Source organism: Myotis myotis, unplaced genomic scaffold (assembly GCF_014108235.1).
Source record: "Myotis myotis isolate mMyoMyo1 unplaced genomic scaffold, mMyoMyo1.p scaffold_m19_p_16, whole genome shotgun sequence".
In the NCBI taxonomy this organism is placed as follows: Eukaryota; Metazoa; Chordata; class Mammalia; order Chiroptera; family Vespertilionidae; genus Myotis; species Myotis myotis.
In genome coordinates, this window is record NW_023416320.1 from 19416496 (window position 1) to 19435757 (window position 19262).

A 19262-nucleotide genomic window follows, 5' to 3' on the forward strand; every position below is an offset into this window, starting at 1 on the left:
CCGGGACACCCTTCAGGGCAAACCAGCAGGCCCCCACCCATGCACCAGGCCTCTATCCTATATAATAAAAGGGTAATATGCAAACTGACCGTAACAGCAGAATGACTGGGAATGACTTGTCACTATGACACACACTGACCACCAGGGGGCAGACGCTCAATGCAGGAGCTGCCCCCTGGTGGTCAGTGCACTCCCACAGGGGAAGCTCTGCTCAGCCACAAGCTAGGCTGACGGCTGCCAGTACAGCGGTGGTGGTGGGAGCCTCTCCCGCCTCCTCAGCAGCGCTAAGGATGTCCTACTGCAGCTTAGGCCTGCTCCCCGCGGGCAAGTCGACATCCCTTGAGGGCTCCTGGGCTGCCAGAGGGATGTCTGACTGCCAGCTTGGGCCCGATCTCCCAGGGAGCGGGCCTAAGCCAGCAGGTGGTCATCCCCCGAGGGGTCCCAGACTGCGAGAGGGCACAGGTTGGGCTGAGGGACCCCCCCCCCAAGTGCACAAATTTTTGTGCACTGGGCCTCTAGTAATAATAATAACAATAATAATAGTTATAGCAGTAGTCAGGCATTCCCAAGTTAAAGTGTTATAATCTCAAATTCAAAGAGAAAAAGAACACTATAGACTGATATTTGTCAGCATTTACTTTTCAAGTAAATAAAAAGCATGGCAAATCTAGATAGTACCCATGCCATCAAATAATCTAGTTTTTTGTTTCCCCTTCCCCACCTTCCCGAAAACTTCATGAGTGAATAGAAATATCAGATGGGGAAAACACTCGCTGGAAGAATTTCAGCCAATTTTCCCTTTGCCAAAAGAGAAGAACATGTCATGCTTCCTAAAACCTTTACCATTTAAAATACTCCTTTAGGAATATAGAAAGAGTTTACTTTCTTGTTTTAAAAAAATTAAAAAATCAGTCCTTTTTTAGCAAACCTTAATGTCTTTTGCATCTGTTGCTGGTATTCATAGTGTGATTATGAGACCACTGTTGGCCTGTTGTGATTCCTTCCTTATATTCCCCAGCGGACTGAACTTTTATCTTAGAGACGGTCACAAATGAAACACCAAAGATGTGCAGTGAAATAGGTGCCTTCTCAATGGAGAAAAGTTAATATAACTATCTTGTTTAGAACACACATAATTATTTTTCCACATTTACTTAGCATAAAAACATAGTTTTTTTTTCTTTAGTGCTTTTATAGTCATTAAAAAGTACAATTTTCTCTTGTAGAGGTTATTGCATTCTTACTTTTCAGACTGTAATTCTGCAGGCTTCTGATTATATAAATAAGTTATTTAAAATTTTTATTTTTATGTCTAGTTATTATAACCAGTCTCCACCAGTGAACAGATTCTTGCATTAACACAAAATTGATGTTTCTCCACTAAGGGAAATTACTATTTTGAAACATGACAGAAATTAAGGTGCCCTTTCCACAGATGGATTGCTGGATGCATTCTCTGGAGCTCCCTGAAGTAGTGTTCTCAGTGTGCACAGTGACCAGGCAGCCTTTGAGCATGTCGTGCTGGATGCTGCACCCAAATCAGAGCTGCTCTGCACAGCATTTGTTCCACCAAATGCATTGTAACAGCTTTTCAATCTGTTATTAGCAAAGCAGCCAAAAATGCTGCTCTAGCTTGTTTCATAAATTTGTCCTTAAAGACTAGAGCAGAAGTTATTAGTTATTTTAATTTGTAAAGCTGTATTTCAAATCTTCCCCCACCACCTTCCCTTTCACTTAATATTTTGCAATTACTATGTTCATGTCAATGTTAATTAGACAATAGATTTGAAAACATGAAGGATATTCCAAAAACCTTTAAACTAATTAAAAGAACATTAGGCAGCCTCTGTCACTGATTTCACTACTGTCCACTAACTATCATTTTCTCTTTCTCTATTCTCTTTCTCCGTCCCTCTGTCCTACTAGCTCAGTGATGGCAAACCTTTTGAGCTCGGCGTGTCAGCATTTTGAAAAACCCTAACTTAACTCTGGTGCCGTGTCACATATAGAAATTTTTTGATATTTGCAACCATAGTAAAACAAAGACTTATATTTTTGATATTTAGTTTGTATATTTAAATGCCATTTAACAAACAAAAATCAACCAAAAAAATGAGTTCGCCTGTCACCTGACATGCGTGTCATAGGTTTGCCATCATTGTACTAGCTCCACTTTTTCCATCCTCTGTAACTCTATTTCTCATCTATTTCTCCGTATACCTTCATTTTTTAATTTATAATTCCCATATTAATTATATCCACTCTGTTTTAAAAAAAAGCACATGCAACTGGAGCATTTTTAGGTGACAATATCATTAAGTGTGACTATTTAGTAAGGCATTTATTTAATTTCCTCAAAAAGGAAGGTCTTTTTATACCTGGGGAATATTTCCACTTCTTTAAGTTATGATTTGATTAAAAAAATAACGTTTTAATATAACTCTATAGGATCTTTGTAATGCTGGTATTTTAAAAAATTACATTTACTTTGCTCAAGGAAGTTATTTAGAATTTCGTTCCAATTAAAAGAAAACATTCAGCAAATATTTTGTTGTCTTAGTTTAGGCTCCTCAACACAATGTTTTTTAAAAAATGGTGATCATCTTACCATCTTCTGATAATAGTCCACCTTCTGGCTTTTGAAAACTACAGTTTATATTGTCCTGTCATCTACACACAGTGCTTAGTTGTTGGTTTCCTTGCTTTTCTCTCGAGTGGAGGGTCCATATACCTAATAGTTCTTAGGAAGTATCTGGGGATCAGTTTGAATACAAAGCATGATTTTGAAAAGATTTACTTGATTATATGAATTGAAAGCTAAAATATTAAATGCCATTCTCTGTGAGTAGCCTTTAGACCATTAGGAGAGTTATCAGTCTTATTTAAAGCAACTGTGTATAAAATACATTGACATATCATTTGTTCTTATGCTTATGCATTAGAAGTGGTGAATCCTTTCCCACATGATTGAGTTCACATCAGATAAGTACTTTAGAAAATATTAGCATTCTTTGACTGTTCACTTTATAGAAATAATTAGTTTTGACATAGTTGGATGAATAATTAAAAATAAAAAAAAATCCCACATTTTACATAATATGTTTCAACTTGGTTAGACAGAGGTTTGTCTCATTCCTAATCCAATCCCTCTACCATTTTAATCAGACTTTTCTTGTCACAGGTACTCAACTTTACTTCTTCAATCCAAGATCATGATTAAAGTTTTCTAATACTTACATTATGACTTTTCAACCAAAAGATTTAAGTTTTCAAGATAGAATGTTGTGAGGCTTGCTGGGCCTGTGTTGCTCAGTGGTTGATCATGGACCAATGTTCCACAAGGTCAAACTTGATTCCCGGATAGGTCACATACCCGGGTTGTGGGCTCAATCCTCAGTAGGGGCTATGAAGGAGGCAGCTGATCAATGATTCTCTCATCATTGATGTTTCTATCTCTCTCCCTCTCCCCTACTCTCTGAAATAACTAAAAATATGTTTTTAAAAATTGTGAGATTTAAATCCAGTAATCATTGCTTTCCCTTAAGAAGAGCAGTCAAACTCTAAATTCTTTATATATTTGTATCTACTATTTGTTGATAAGGATATGGCTCAATATCTTTCATTGAATATCATTGAGTTTTCAACCAAAAATAAGTTTGAAAAATGTTAAAGATCATTGGATAACTTATCCTATTAAATTTTAATGATCTTATATTATCTATTTTATACAAAAAAAGGACTTTTTGGAATTTTAGAAAATATTTTATAAATGATAAAGTCATATATAAAGGACATAAAAAACTTGCTATCATTTCTTTATGATTATGATTACTTAATGATCTATATTATGAATATATATTGAAACATTTGCTATTTTCATATTATGACATCTACAATAAAGTTAAATTTCTGATTATGGCATCCTATAACTTTCAGGAATCATCATACCTTTAGAAGCATTAGTTCCTTGTGCTGCCTCAAACCTTAGTTCCTTGTGCTCACTCAAACCTTGCTGAACTATTTGCAATTCTCCTAATATGCCATATATCATAGCACTGTCTGAGCCTGAAGTATTCATGCTGAAAATATCTACTGCTGTCTAATTGTAAAACTCCTACCTGTTTGATAAGACTCAGCCAAATTTGTCACCTACTATTTGAAATATTTCCTGAACTTCATAAATGGAATTGATTACTATCGCTTTTGTACACTCTACCATAAATATCTCTATTCCTGTATTCAGAGCACTGTATTATTGCTTTATCTCTCTGTCTATTCTATGCTATAATCTCATAAAGAAAGATACTGTGACCTATTTATCTTTGCTTTTCCCATGTTGAGCATAGTAGCTGACATGTAGTAGGTATTTCAAAAAAAATCATTGGCTGAATGAAGAATAAATCTTTTATTTATAATCTATTAACAATTCAATGATGCATTTATTGTATCTGAGATTAGCAGTAGCTGAAAAGTGAACTTCAATATAAAACTCAAAATATTGTCAAAAATTAATTTAGTACATGCCTATCAGTGTAGCCTCTGTCTTTCCCTATAGCGAGTTTCTTTTCTATCAGAATTTCATAGAGGTAATGATGTTTTAGTGATGGATAAAGTGATGCTGAGAAAATAATAGTTACTACCTTCAGGAAGCAGAAGCCAACAGAATTATAAAATATATACAGACAAAGGTGCTAAATACCTTTATGAACACCAACATCAGTGTAGGCATACTGATGGCAATGATATATTCCAATATTATATATCTGTTATCTTATATTTCTAGATGTATCACTCACTCATTATTCAGTCAAACAAATATGTTTTGAACACTAATAAGATTCAGGGACTGAGCTCAGTGCAAGAGACAAAAGGATATCCTAAATGAACGTGATCCTGTGCTAATGGCAGAGGGAGACAGTAAGCTCAAAATTACCCAACAATCACCCAATTAGACTTGTGATCATTTTATGGAACAAAATACAAACCCATATATGTATTTAACTTGGATCCATAAGTCTTTTTTTGTACTTAAAAGTTTAGTTGGAAGTTGAGAGATTAAATATATTTTTTCTATGCCAATAAGAAAAGCCACTTACTCCCATTTCAGATTTAAATTTTCTACAGGATTCAGTTCCTTTTTTAGAATTTGAAAATACTGTAGTAAAAGAGGAGACATTACAACTGATACTACAGAAATAAAAAGGATCACAAGAGACTACTATGAATAATTAAACACTAGAAAAATGAATAATCTAGAAAAAAGACAAATTCCTAAAACATATAATTACAATAAATAAAAAAACACACAAACCAAAAAGTCAAAGTAAAATTGCCTGTTGGCAGGTAATATTATCTTATATGCAAAAAAATCCTAAAGAGTCCACCCAAAAAAAATATGACTAATAAACACATTTAATAAAGTTGCAGGATATAAAATCAACATACATAAATTAGTTGCATTGCTATACACTAAAACAAAAAATATTTTAAAAAGAAAGAAAATTCCATTTACAATAACATAAAAACAATAAAATAATTGAACAAATTTAAGCATGAAATTAAAAGATCTGCACACTGAAAATTATAAAAGTCTAATAAAATAAAATATAGAAACACAAATAAATGAAAAGATATTCTGTATTCATGGATTAGGATGATTAATATTGTTAAAATGTCCATACTACCTAAAGCTACCTATAAATTCAATGCAAACCCTATCAAAATTCCAATGACATATTTCACATAAATACAAAAAAAATCTTAAAATTCAATTAGAACCACAAAAGAACCCAAATACCTAAAGCAATACTGAATAACAACCAAACAAATAAAAATTGAAAGCATCATTCTTTCTGATTTCAAACCATATTAGAAAGGCTATAATAATCAATTACAGCACCTTTGTCTGTATGGTACCAACATAAAAATGGGCACCTAGACCAAACAACAAATAGCTCAGAAATAAACTGTCTCATATACAATCAATTACATTTGAAGAGGGAATAAAGAATACTCAATGGTGAAAAGATAGTCTCTTCAATAAATGGTGTGGGAAAAATGGAAAATCATATGTGGAAGAATAAAATTGGGCCCCTATCTTACACCACTTTAAAAAATTAATTGGAAATGGATTAAAAACTTAAATATAAGACCTGATATAGGAAAGTTCTAGAAGAAAACATAGGGAAAAGTTCCTCCACATTGGTTTTTATTTTTTTAATATGACATCAAAAACACAAGCAACAAGAGCAAAATAAGTAGAACTACATCAAAACAATACAACAAAACTCCTGCACAGCACAAGTAACAACAAAATCAAAGGCAACCTGTGTAACTGGAAAAAATTATCTGCAATGTATCTATCTGACAAGGAATTAATATCCACTCTCTCTTTCCATAAGTGGACTGAGATGACCCCGGAAAATGGTTTGCTATTCATTTACTCAGAAAACCCTACAAAATAATACAAATCAAGATTGTTCAATTTTCTTGTGCACTTTAAGGATGCTTGTGACACTGCCTGGGCCATAATGGGTATGCATATCTGAAAAGTCACCAAGTATCAGAAGGATGTCACTATAGAAGCAGAGTGTTCCATTCCTTCATTAAAATGGTGGAGTTAGTAGGTGTTCTCAGGCCAAACAATGGGGCTGGACAAAGGGTCAGTGGTGAATTTTTACGGCACATACTTAAAAATACAGATTAATGCTGAACTTAAGGAGTTAGATGTAGATTCTCTGGTCATTGAGCACATCCAGGTGAACAAAGCTCCCAAGATGTGGCATAGAACTTATAGAGCTCAAGGGTGGATTAACCCATACGTGAGCTCTCCCCACCGCATTGAGATGATCCTTACTGAAAAAGAGCAGATTGCTCCTAAACCGGAAGAGAGGGTTGCACAGAAAAATAAAAATCCCAGAAGAAACCAAACACACAAAAACAGGAGTTAATATCCAAAATTTATAAAGAACTCATACAACTCAATCCATGGACACAAACAATAGTGCGGTGAAAGCTTGGAGGGTGGCGGTTTGAGGTGGAGGAAAGTCAATGGGAAAAAAGGGGGGAGACATACATATGTAGTACGTTCAACAATAAAGGTACATTTTAAAAAAATGGGCAGAATATCTACAAGACATTTTTCCAAAGAAAACACAGATGGCCAATAGGTACATGAAAAAATGCTCAACATGGCTAATCATCAAGCAAATGTAAATCAAAAGTAAGAGATGTAAAAAAAAAAAAAAAAAAAAAAAGTAAGAGATGTCACCCCAAACCTGTTAGAATTACTATTATCAAAGCAAAAAAATATAAAGTATTGATGAGAATGTGGCGAAAAGGGAACTCTCAAGCTCTGCTGATAGGTATGTAAATTGTTATAGTCACCATAAAGGTCCCTCAAAAACTTAAAAATAGAAGTATCACATGATCCAGTGGTACTACTTCTGGGTATATCCAAAGTAATTAAAATCAGGACCTCAAAGACATATCAGTTCTATATTAATTGCAGCATTATTAATAGCCAAGATATAGAAACACCTTAAGTGTCCGCCTACATGAAGAAATGAAGATGTGTTATTACATATAATGGAATATTATTAAAACCATGGACAAGAAGGCTATTCTGACATTTGCAACAACATGGATGTACATTTAGAGTGTCATGCTAAGTGAAATAAATCAGACAGAGAAGACGAATATTGTATGATCTCATTTACATGTAGAATATCAAAAAGGAGAACTCAGGAACAATGAGTGGAATGTTGGTTCCAGGGGCTGAGGGGAAGGAGGAATGGAAAGTCACCATTCAACAAATTTAAGTTTAAGTTATGCAAGATGAGTAAATTGATATTCTACTTACCTGTGTATTCAAGGTGGAATCCAGCAGCAGAAACACTGATGTCTGATTGAAAATTTAGATATAGATTGTTAGATGTACTATTCAAAAGATGAGGTATTGTTGTTCCTGAAATGATAATTGGAAAAGCAGGTCACCAATCACATCATAAATGCTATAATAGTACTAAATAAGCTAAGTACTAATCGACTAATAGGTTATCACTACATTAGTGGCCCAGTGCACAAATTCGTGCACATAGAAAGGAAATTAATTAGAAGAAATATTTTAATATCGCTATTAGCCTTTTCTCTATAATAGAAGTGTCAACCAAATTCATGATCGACAACGACAGATCAAAACACACCCGTGAGATTGGCACCAGCGAGAGCTTTATATGTATTGCGTATGCACGAATCAACTTAGCCAGCTTGGTACTCCCTCCCTTCCCTTGGCCACCTGCTGCCTGCCGCCAGCCAGGGCCTCCCACCCTTCCCCCAGCTGGCCCTGCCCCCTGGTCAAACTCCCGGTTGAGGGGACAATTTGCATACCATGCTCACCTTTGCTTTCCCTCCATCCCCCACCACAACAGTAACTTGCTCCAGGCTCACTTTGCTCTAGTGCAGTGGTTCTCAACCTTCTTAATGCCATGACCCTTTAATACAGTTCCTCATGTTGTGGTGACCCCCAATTTCATTGTTACAAATTGAACATAATTAAAGCATAGTGATTAATCACAAAAACAATATGTAATTATATATATATGTGTTTTCCGATGGTCTTAGGTGAACCCCGTGAAAGGGTTGTTAGACCCCCCAAAGGGGTCGCAACCCACAGGTTGAGAACCGCTGCTCTAGTGTCTAGGAGATCCGTCTGCCACCAGAACTATGATTCCCAGCATTCCCGGTGCTCCCCACGCTATGGGCTTCCGCTTCTGGCCCTGGGGCTGCCATCAGAACTACTATTCCCAGAATTCCTGGTGCTCCCTGTGCTGGGAGCGACCAAGGGAGACACGACCCCCTAAGCCTGCAGCTCTCCTGCTCTGCTTTCCACCTGGCAACTGAGGGAGCCACGTCCCCCCAAGGGAGTGACCAAGGGAGCTACTGAGGGAGCCACATCCCCCCAAGCTGCCGGCTCTCCTGCTTCTGCTCTCCACCTGGCGCCTATGTATGCAAATTACCCCGCCATCTTTGTTGGGTTAATTTGCATATTCACGCCTGATTGGCTGGTGAGCGTAGCAAAGGGACGGTCAATGTGCATGTTTCTCTTTTATTATATAGGATATTTTATACCAGGTCAAGTACCTTCATGTTTCTTTTTTAAAAAATCTTTATTATTGAAAGTATTATAGATGTCCCCTTCCCCCCCCCCCCCCCCACTGATCCCCAACACTCTATGCCCACGCCCTCAGGCCTTCACCACACTTGTCTGTGTCCATGGGTTCTGTATATACTAGTATATGCACATAAAATCTTTGGTTAATCTCTTCTCACACCTCCCCCCTATGAAATATGTCAGTCTGTTGCATGCTTCAATTTCTCTGGGTCTATTTTGTTCATCAGTTTATTTTGCTTATTAGATACCACATATAAGTGACATCATGTGATACTTATCTTTCTCTGACTGGCTTATTTCACTTAGCCTATTACTCTCCAGGTCCCTCCATGCTGTCTCAAAGGGTAAGAGATCCTTCTTTTTTACAGCTGCATAGTATTCTGTGGTATACCATAGATGTACCAGAGCTTTTTTATTCACTCATCTACTGAGGGGTACTTGGGCTGTTTCCAGATCTTAGCTATTGTAAATTGTGCTGCTATGAACAGAGGGGTGCATACATTCTTTCTGACTGGTGCTTCAGATTTCTTAGGATATATTCCTAGAAGTGAGATCACTGGATCAAATGGTTGACCAGTTGCTATGACATGCACTGACCACCAGGGTACAGATGCTCCAACCAGTAATTTAGTTTGCTGCTGGGGTCTGGCTGATCGGGACTGAGCGAGATAGGCTGGACATGCCCTGGAGCCCTCTCGTGGTCCCTCCCTGGCTGGCCAACCTCCCTTGTCCCTCCCTGGCCCTAATCGTGCACCAGAGGGGTCCCTCAGCCTGGCCTGCACCCTCTCGCAATCTGGGACCCCTGGGGGGATGTTGGAGAGCCGGTTTTGGCCTGATGGTGGAACGACCAGTCACTATGATGCACACTGACCACCAGGGAACAGATGCTCAATGCAGAAGCTGTCCCCTGGTGGTCAGTGTGTTCCCACAGGGGGAGCACCACTCAGCTAGAAGCCAGGCTCACAGCTGTCAAGTGCAGGGGCAGTGGTGGGAGCCTCTCCTGCCTCTGTGGTAGTGTTAAGGATGTCTAACTGCCGACGTAGGCCTGCACCCCCTGGGGGAAGCAGCCCTAAGCTGTCAATCGGACATCCACTGAGGGCTCCTGTACTGTGAGAGGGAGCAGGCCAGGCTGAGCGAACCTCCCCCTGAGTGCACAAATTTTGTGCACCAGGCCTCTAGTTCTTCTATAAAAGAAATCACAGTGAATTCATTATAGAACATATAAGTGCTTTTGATCTCAGCCCATAGTGTCCTAATTGAATCACTGAAGACAGACATTAACAAAAACTCAAAGGTCCCTCGACCTGCCTTTCATCCCTTTGAGGATCTAAGTTTCAGTCCCCGGCTCTGAAGTCACACCAGCTGGACTCTATTCCCATCTTAACATTGTCTGTACAACCTTGGGCAACTTGATCTCTCTAAGCTTCAGTCACCTATGAGGACTGCTAGAAAGACCAAATGAGGAAATGTGTGACAACCCTCACACAGAGCTAAGACTCAGTCGTCATGAGCATGTTATTGACCACTTTTTATCATCTTCATCTGTGTGTTCATTATTAAGAATGTATTATACCTAATCTATTATAAACAAATATATACTCAAATTTTACAAAAAAATTTTTCAGGAAAGATTCTTATCTAAATATCTAAAATATATTTTATGGCTAAACCAAAACACTCCTATTCTAGATATTTCTTCTTTACTTTCCTCAATGGTGATAATAAAAAACTAGTTACAATACTCTATTTGAAAATCTATTAAATCTTTGGCCCGTGTGGCTCAGATGGTTGGGTGCCATTTGATTGGTTGCTGGTTTGATTCCTGGTTAGAGCATATGCCTGGGTTTTGGGCTCATTCCCAGGTAGGAGGCAGCCAATTGATGTTTTGCTCTTACACTGATGTTTCTTTCTCCCCTTTCTTCTCCTCTAAAGACCAATAAAAAAAATGTTTCAAAACATATCTATCTATCTATCTATCTATATATTAAAAACTTGAAACCATTCAAACTTATTTCAGTAGATATGAAATGTATGTTAAAAGATTATATTTCTATTTCTAGTAAAATCTATCTATATAAATATATAAATATGCTAAGTGTCCCTCCTCCATCCGTCTGACCAGTCGCTCTGACACACCCTGACCACCAGGGGGCAAATGATCAACACAGGAGCTGCCAAGCTGCAGTGACTTGGCAGTGGTGGTTTGGGTGACACACCCCCAAAACCAGAGTGGAGGGAGCCCGATTCCTCTCGGGGCTGCGCAATTCCACCTTTGGCCATGGGTTATGATGTTGCTGGGGTACTATCGGCCTCAAATCTGGTTTACTACACACCTGCGTCCGCGTCCCACAGCCTGTACTATAGCAACTTTGCAGAGTGCCCTCTGATACTCCGGGACCCCTTGGGGGATGTCAGAGCCAGTAACCCGATCCCCGCAGGCCAAGCCAAGGGACCCCGCCTGCTGGAGAGACTATGTTTACTCCACAGATGCCTCTGAGCCACTGCGCCACCCCAGGGGCAGCCTGCCAGAGAGGGGTCACGGGAGGTTGGCTCCAGGGCAGGTCCGCCCGTCTTGCCCAGTCCCGCCCTGCCAGCCACCTTCTAATTAACTTCCTTTCAATGTGCACAAATTCTTGCGCCGGGCCACTAGTTAAAGTATAATTAAAGTTAATGTAATATATATAGTTTAAATTAAAATAAAATTTCGCTTCACCTCATTTGCTAAAAAATAGCTGTTAGATTATTGCATAAATTTTTTAAAAAATCTTAGTAAGTTTTAAAACCGTCTAGTCAGTACATATGTATACATTAATTTTATATAATCTCATTCACAATAGAAATAATTGTATATTCTCTTTATTGCCACTCAGTAGTACATTGTAGCTTTGACCATGTTGTTACACAGTCTCTATAATTATTTTAATGGCTGTATAACATTCTACTACGTGCATATACCATAATTACCAGGAAACGTCTAATGCTTAACTATTATTGCTCATTTTTTTAAGGGTAAGGGGCACAGCACACATATGATTGCTAAATCACAACTGAAAATATTACCTTTCACATAAAAGCATCAAAAATACTTACACCATTATAATAAAAATATGGTAAGGTTTTAAACAGCCATTTCTATTTCATTACCTGTAATGCCTTTTGAACTTCTAACTTTGTGATTTAGTTCATTGCATATAGTTTATAAAAAGCAGATTCAAACCACCGAGTCAGAGTTGCAGGAAACACTTTTTTACCAGAGAGAGACTGTAAAATTACTCAGTACAACTGTACTTTGCGTAAGCTCCGCTCTCATTTACCTGAGTAGCTTCCAAGTCTTGGAGCATTGTTGTCTCCCCCGTCATAGAAGTCCAGAGAGTCCCAGTTATGTTCTGTAGCGAAGCTGACAACTTGTACCTGTGAAATAGTAATTACTGTTAAGAATACATATTTCTAACAAAATAGCTCAAAGCCTGGCTCACATCACTTTGGCCCTTCATGAAAGAAATTGAACAGAACTGAACACCGTTATGGCACTGGCCCGCATGAGCCTTCTGTCATCAGAAAGGCCTACGGGGCACCTGGCAGGGGCCTCATGGATATGACACTGAGTTTGTCTCCACCTCAGAGCGCTCACTTTACTAAAAGCTTTGCGTTAATCTAATGTCTCCGTGCGAGGATCCCAATGCATGTTTCAGATGATTGGTTAACCTCGATGTTTGGAGTATAGATTCTTGTTACTGATTGAGTTTTCTCATTTTCTTTAGCTAAGAGGAAACAACCAGACTTTTTGCCCACAAGTATGTAGGACCTTATAATAAAAACTGTCCTAGGATTATCCTGGATACTTATATTTTCCTTTATTTGCATAACCTTTGTTCAATTTCCTGCCTTTTTTTAATTTTAAAAAAAATTCCCTATCAAATTATTTTATTAGGTTAATTAAACAGCTTAATGATGATTCATTTTGTTCGGTACCCTTCTAGAAAATACTTCAAGTTTTAAATGAACTTTCCATATATCAAACAAAATTAACCCTACACAAAAGTTTTAACATTATTACCCCTTGTGCACATAATTAATAGGTCTCAATATACATGACCAAAATGATACTTTGTAATTGATTTATGTACATCTTTTATTTTATGAAGGGAATGATAATAACTAAATCACTGTGGAAGTCCATAAGTTTGATAAGGGAAATGCTGGAGTATAATCCTCTCAGTGTCTTAAATTTTATTTAAAGAAAGAGCATGTGTTAGTTTGTTGCACTTCAGTTGGCACAGCTTGAGCTTGGCAAGAAGCCACAGGACCCTCACCACTGTGGATCTTATCTTTCTCTTTGGTTATCACATATTTTACAGTTTTGGAGCAGGGAAAGGAATAACTATGAAAATTCATTTATTTTATTTAGCTAAAATATGTATAGCTGTGAGCACGACACATTCACTAAATAATTATAACAATCACATTCATTAAAAATGTCTAATCCACAAAATAGTCCCTCACCATTCTTCCATTCAAGTGAATGCTAGTGTCTGCTTTCATGGGGTGAGTGCCACCTGGCAGCACATACCCTGCCTGAGTGACAGGCATTATGCCCACTGGCAATGTTCCAGGACAGGAAGAAGACCAGAATTAAAGCCGCATGATTGTCACACAATGACCACCTCCTTGATCTATGATCAAATCTGAGTTTTCTTTCCCTTCAATTCAGGAAAAGCTAAGATCACATTCAGCTTTAACAGGGCTCCTGCAGGAATTGACATTTAAGGTAAGCTAAATGTACTGTGAGATTTCCCTCCAAAAAAAAAAAAAAAAAAAAAAAAATTCGTTCAGTTAGCAAAAATGTAGAGAAGTCAAGCCATGAGGTGGATTTAGTGAACCATTAGTAATCCAATGTAGCCACAGTAGAGGGAATTTACACAAAAGGAAATATGCATGCAGAGTTGGGAAAAATACATGCAGAGTTGGGAAAAATACATGCAGAGTTGGGAAAAACAGAGAAAAGTTCGAGTAGAGCTGGGTGGATTAATAAAGGAGACTTCAGAGTCAGAATGCCTGAGTTTGCAACTTCCTGCTCCCTCTACTCGGGGCTTTTGCAAGCACCTCTAGGGTTCATTGGCATGTCGCCCTGGAGGAGTAGTTGTGCACTATGCCTTAGATGACTTACATAAATCATTCTAATCAAGGTACCTGATTCATAACTTTGTTGTAAAAATCAAATTACTTTTAGCTTAGGATAGTGCTCAGTTTATATTCACCAAAATAATTATGCAACCGAGGGGTGTATTCCACCGAAGGTTTTAGAAGGGAATAGAGGGAGCATAATCAAGACTGGGCTTTGGAGTACCGCACTGCACTGTGAAGGAAATAAAGGTGAAAAGACAATTCTCCTATCTATTGCGGTAGCCTGTGTGAGAAGCAATGAAAGACTAAAGTAGGCTGGAGGCAGGAATAGTAGAAAGAGTTACCCAGTTGTCACATGTGTTGAGATAGGGAAAGTTATTAGATTCTGTATGATTTGAACAGGGGAAGGAAGTGGAAAAAAACACACAACAATTTAAGAGTAATTTATCTTTTTTTTTCCTTACTCATTGAGATCAGATCGGTGGTAAGAACAAAAATGTAGATATCTCCAGAAAAACCTATTACCTTGGTGAGAGGAAGAAAATACATTTAATTCTGGTTCTAGATACATGGGCACAGCAGACTAAATAATGCTCCCAAAGACATCAAGTCCACATCCCCAGAGCTTGTGAGTATTGCCTTATACAGAAAAATGTTCTTCCACATTTGATTAAACTAAGGATCCTGAGAGAGGGAGATTGTGCTGGATGATTCAGGTGAGCCCTGAATGTGATCTAACTGATTGTTCTAATAAGAAATATGCCAAGGGAGATTAGACCCAGACAGAAGAGGAGAAGGCAAAGTGAGCACTGAGGCAGAACTTGGAGGGCTGTAACCAGACACCGAGGAATGCAGGCAGCCACTGCAAGTTGGAAAAGGCAAGGGAAGGATTCCCCGCAGCCTGGACAGGGGAGAAGGCTCTCCACTCTCAGCACCATGGTTTCAGTGCATTTAAATAGACTTGGAGCTTGTGGCCTCCAGCACTGTGAGTGAGAGAATACATTTACATCATTTTAAGCTACCAAATTCATGGTAATTTGTTACAGCAGCCACAGAAGATTAATACAATTTGCTACTAGGATTCTGGGCACATCATAAATGTCGTTTGGCATCATAAAGGGTGTAGACGACACAAGTAAAATGAATGAGCACAAACTATGACAAAAACCAAAGAGTCAAGTGAAAGATATTTAAAAAAAGGAGAAACTGATTCAGTGTTTGGAGGTACTTTGCATTAGGAGTCATCCGTCATGGACAATTTTTTAAGGTAATGAATTAGCAATTATTAAAGCCAGATATCCCTCATATAGATATTCAAATCCCATTTGACTTTGTGTAAAATATTATATTAATGGTGATCATTCTATAAATTGAGGCAATTAAGTAACCAATATTTTTTTCTGTGGCTCATTACATAAAGATTGCTCTTTGCTTCATAACTCTGTTACTGTTGAATGCAGTCCTTTTAGAATTCTCCCTTCCATATACTTTGCTAAAATGAACAGGCAAACAAATGAATATTCTTCTTCCCTCAAACTTCACAAACAATATTAATAAAAAAACCTGATCTATTTGTGGAGGTTATTTTCCAAAGGATGCTCAGCATGTCAAATGTTTCTACTCTTCTTTCCACAAACGATTGTCCCATTTCATCTCATATAGGATTTATTGGAAATTCATAAAATTCCTTATTCATACATATATTCAGACAAACAGAGTAAAAGCAGCATTATTTCATACCTGGTGTACTAGCCAGGTGGCTTTAAGATGAAGTTAGTGAAATTTTAAAATATGTTATGTATTACATATGTATGCGTGTATGCAACTGTTATAGAATTTCCTTTGATTTAGTGGTATATTTAAAATTAGCATACATATAAGAGGTTAATTAAAAAAAAGTGCTTGGTAGTCCTTTAGAGAATTTAAAATTATAAGTTCAATATGCTTCACACTCTGTAAGTTTGATAAATGCTCTGATAAATTTAAAACTGTTTTCCAAGTGCAATCATTAAACTAAATGCTTTCTCAGTCATTTTATAGTGTCATTTATGTGTGTCCAATTTTGAATAGTGTTTGACTAGAACAACTGATATATAACATACTTTTTCTGCAGATTTCTTCTAATCCTTACCACAGGATATTTTTCCATTGATTTTTAGAGAGAATGGAAGAGAGAGGAAAAGACAGAGAGAAACATCGGAGAGAAACACATCGATTGGTTGCCTCCTGCACACACCCTGACAGGGGCCTGGGCCAGGGAGGAGCCTGCAAACAGAGGCATGTGCCCTTGATTGAAGTGGAACCCAGGACCCTTCAGTCTGCAGGCTGATGCTCTACCCACTGAGCCAAAACTGCTAGGGCTGCAGATTTCTTACTAGTTTATCCTATAGTGTTAACACCTTAAAATAATCCCAAACTTTGCTGACTGGATAGGTATTCACTGGTTCATTTCCAAAATAGCACTGGGCTATCTGCTGTAACAGACCTGATTACTACCCTCCCGAGCTTACAAATAAGTAATAGCAGTAAAACATGATAGATGTTTTGACAATGAAAATACAGGAATCTGTGAGAACATATGGCATGGGGACTTAACCTCGCCTTAAGTTTATGGCAGGTCTTAACTGTTTCTCAACTAAGAAATTGTTTCTTAGTTGAGACACACAAATAATGATTAAGAGTAGACAAGTAAAAGGAGATTGTAGAGTGTGTAGCAGGCAGAGGGAGCAATATGCACAAAGGCCCAGAGGCAAGAGAGAGCTAGGCTTTGATAAAGAACTAAAATGGTGTCAATGGAATAGGAAAGGCATGGACACAAAGCACAAAGAAGTAATCAACTGTGTCAAGGAGTTAACGATATAAAAGACAGGAAATCCAGGCATTGTAAGCAGGAAAGTGATAGTATTAGATTTATATTTTTAGAAGTTACTCTATTTGTCTTATGGGAATAGACTGACAGAGAATAAGAACCTGGGACAGGGATGATGGCTACCAAATCTCAAGGGGTAAAAGTCTGGATGGAAAGAAATAGACTTACTCTAATTTGTAGAAGACAGGCTGACAGTTTACTGTGAAGAGTAGAGGACAGAGAAAACTCCTCAAGGTTTCTGGCTTGTGCAACTGAATGGATTTAGGACTCATTCTGAGACAGAGCACACTGGAAAAAATCCCCAATTTTGATAAAAAAAAAATAATGAAGTCAATTTTGAACAGGATGAATTTGAGATGCCAGCAAGAAGGTTAGCAGAAAATTTCCAGTTGGACAGTTGGATGGGGCAAAAGTAGGTTTACAGTAGTGAGTACATGAAAAAGAGTTTATTTTTGTATTATTATTTATTAATTAGCATATTACTAGAGGCCCAGTGCACGAAATTGTGTGCACATAGGGTCCCCCTAGGCCTAGCCTGTGATCAGGGCCATTTTCTGCCTGCTCACCAGTTCCTGGCCACCTGCTGCCGCCACTAGCAACCCAGTTCCCCTTGCAGACCCTAGACTCACCCAGCTGCACCTGCTGCCAGCCAGCCAGTTTCCCTCGCAGGCCTCCCACCTCATAGCGACTGGTTGAGAGGTCATTCTGGTCATTATACTTATGGTCTGGCCTATTATTATATAGGATTTTCCATATGAACAACTGTAAACCTACTTTTGCCATACTTTGTATAGCATACAGCTTAGGTCAAAGGTTTAAGTTAGATATTTAAGTTTTGAAATCATCATTTATTCAGTCCTTTATTTAAAAAAAATGTTTTGGGGGAACATGGTATAATACACAGATCTTGTAACATAGAAACCTACACCTGACACCTATATGACCACGTTGACCAATGTCACCCCAACACATTGAATTTAAAAAATGTTTTCTGATTGTCTATTGCGATTGAGTCCTAGGCATCAGCACATAAGGGCAGTAGGGGCCATAGACAGAGACAAGGTGGCAGAGAGAGTGGTGTGAGGTGAGATGAACAAAGGCCATGGAAACTCCCACACATTTGAGGAGTTGAAGAGGAAGGGGAGGCCCTGTTCCTAGATGTCCAAGCAGAAGCTACAGCTATAGAAAACAAACAAACAAAAAATCCAATCGAGCACTGGTACCATGGAAACTAAGAAAAGTGTTTTAAGAGTGAGGGGAAAATCTCAGGACAGAATGTTACCTACAGGAGAAGCAACACAATGGATTCAATGAGAGTCCTCAGTGATCACTGTGCAAGGGACTCACTTAGAGCAGTGGGTGCTGAAGCCACATTGCAGGGACTAGAAGGAAAATGCCAGTGTTTTTATTATTTTAGGATGAGATAGGAATGGACAAGATGATGTTAATATAGAAGATGCTTTAGATTAATCTTCAGAGTTAGATGATGAGGTAAATGTTTTATGAAGATTCTAAAAGTATTATCTCATGTCAGAATCCCTGTTCCTAAATTATTTTTTTTCTAAAACCCTTGTTAATTTTACGCTAATAAGACAGGATTGATTGGTTATCTCCAATTTTATAAACTGGCCATAAAGTGGTAGCACAGTTAATCGGAATATAAGGTTAGATCTACAACCTTTTGATCTTTAATACCCGTAAAAAGACTGAACATATGCGTTTTATGTTTTCTCATTGGTTTTCTGACCTATTTTACTCCTGGCACCTGTCAAGTAATTTTTTGAATTTTCTGAAATATTATAAAGGCAAATACAAAAATAGTAAATCATTTGCCATTGCTCAGTGCATGGCTTAGAAATGGATATGGTTGCAATTTTGATCAGTAGTATAGTGGAGAAAGTCTGCTGGAAGGTTCCTTGAAAAGTTGTCTTGACCACTGTAAAGGTACATAAGACAGAGACGTTTGACTTTGGGCATTGGACAGTGCTATGCTGAGGGCTGTCCCAGCCATCTCAAGGCCATGAGAAAGGAAGCCCAACAGGCTAAGGATGGCAGAGCAGAGCGATGGAAAACACCTGGGTCAAGAATGATACAACG

General features: G+C 38.0%; 1 protein-coding gene across 3 annotated transcripts in view; it reads right to left on the reverse strand.

The window, feature by feature from the left end:
* CSMD3 (CUB and Sushi multiple domains 3) overlaps window positions 1-19262 on the reverse strand; it is an 872847-nt gene that overhangs the window by 124923 nt on the left and 728662 nt on the right. For all 3 annotated transcript variants that reach the window (XM_036338167.1, XM_036338166.1, XM_036338165.1), the window contains 2 exons: window positions 12487-12583; window positions 7862-7966 (listed from right to left, as the gene is read on the reverse strand). In XM_036338167.1, coding sequence (XP_036194060.1) covers window positions 7862-7966; window positions 12487-12583 — 202 coding nt within the window. The remainder of the gene's footprint in view (window positions 1-7861; window positions 7967-12486; window positions 12584-19262) is intronic.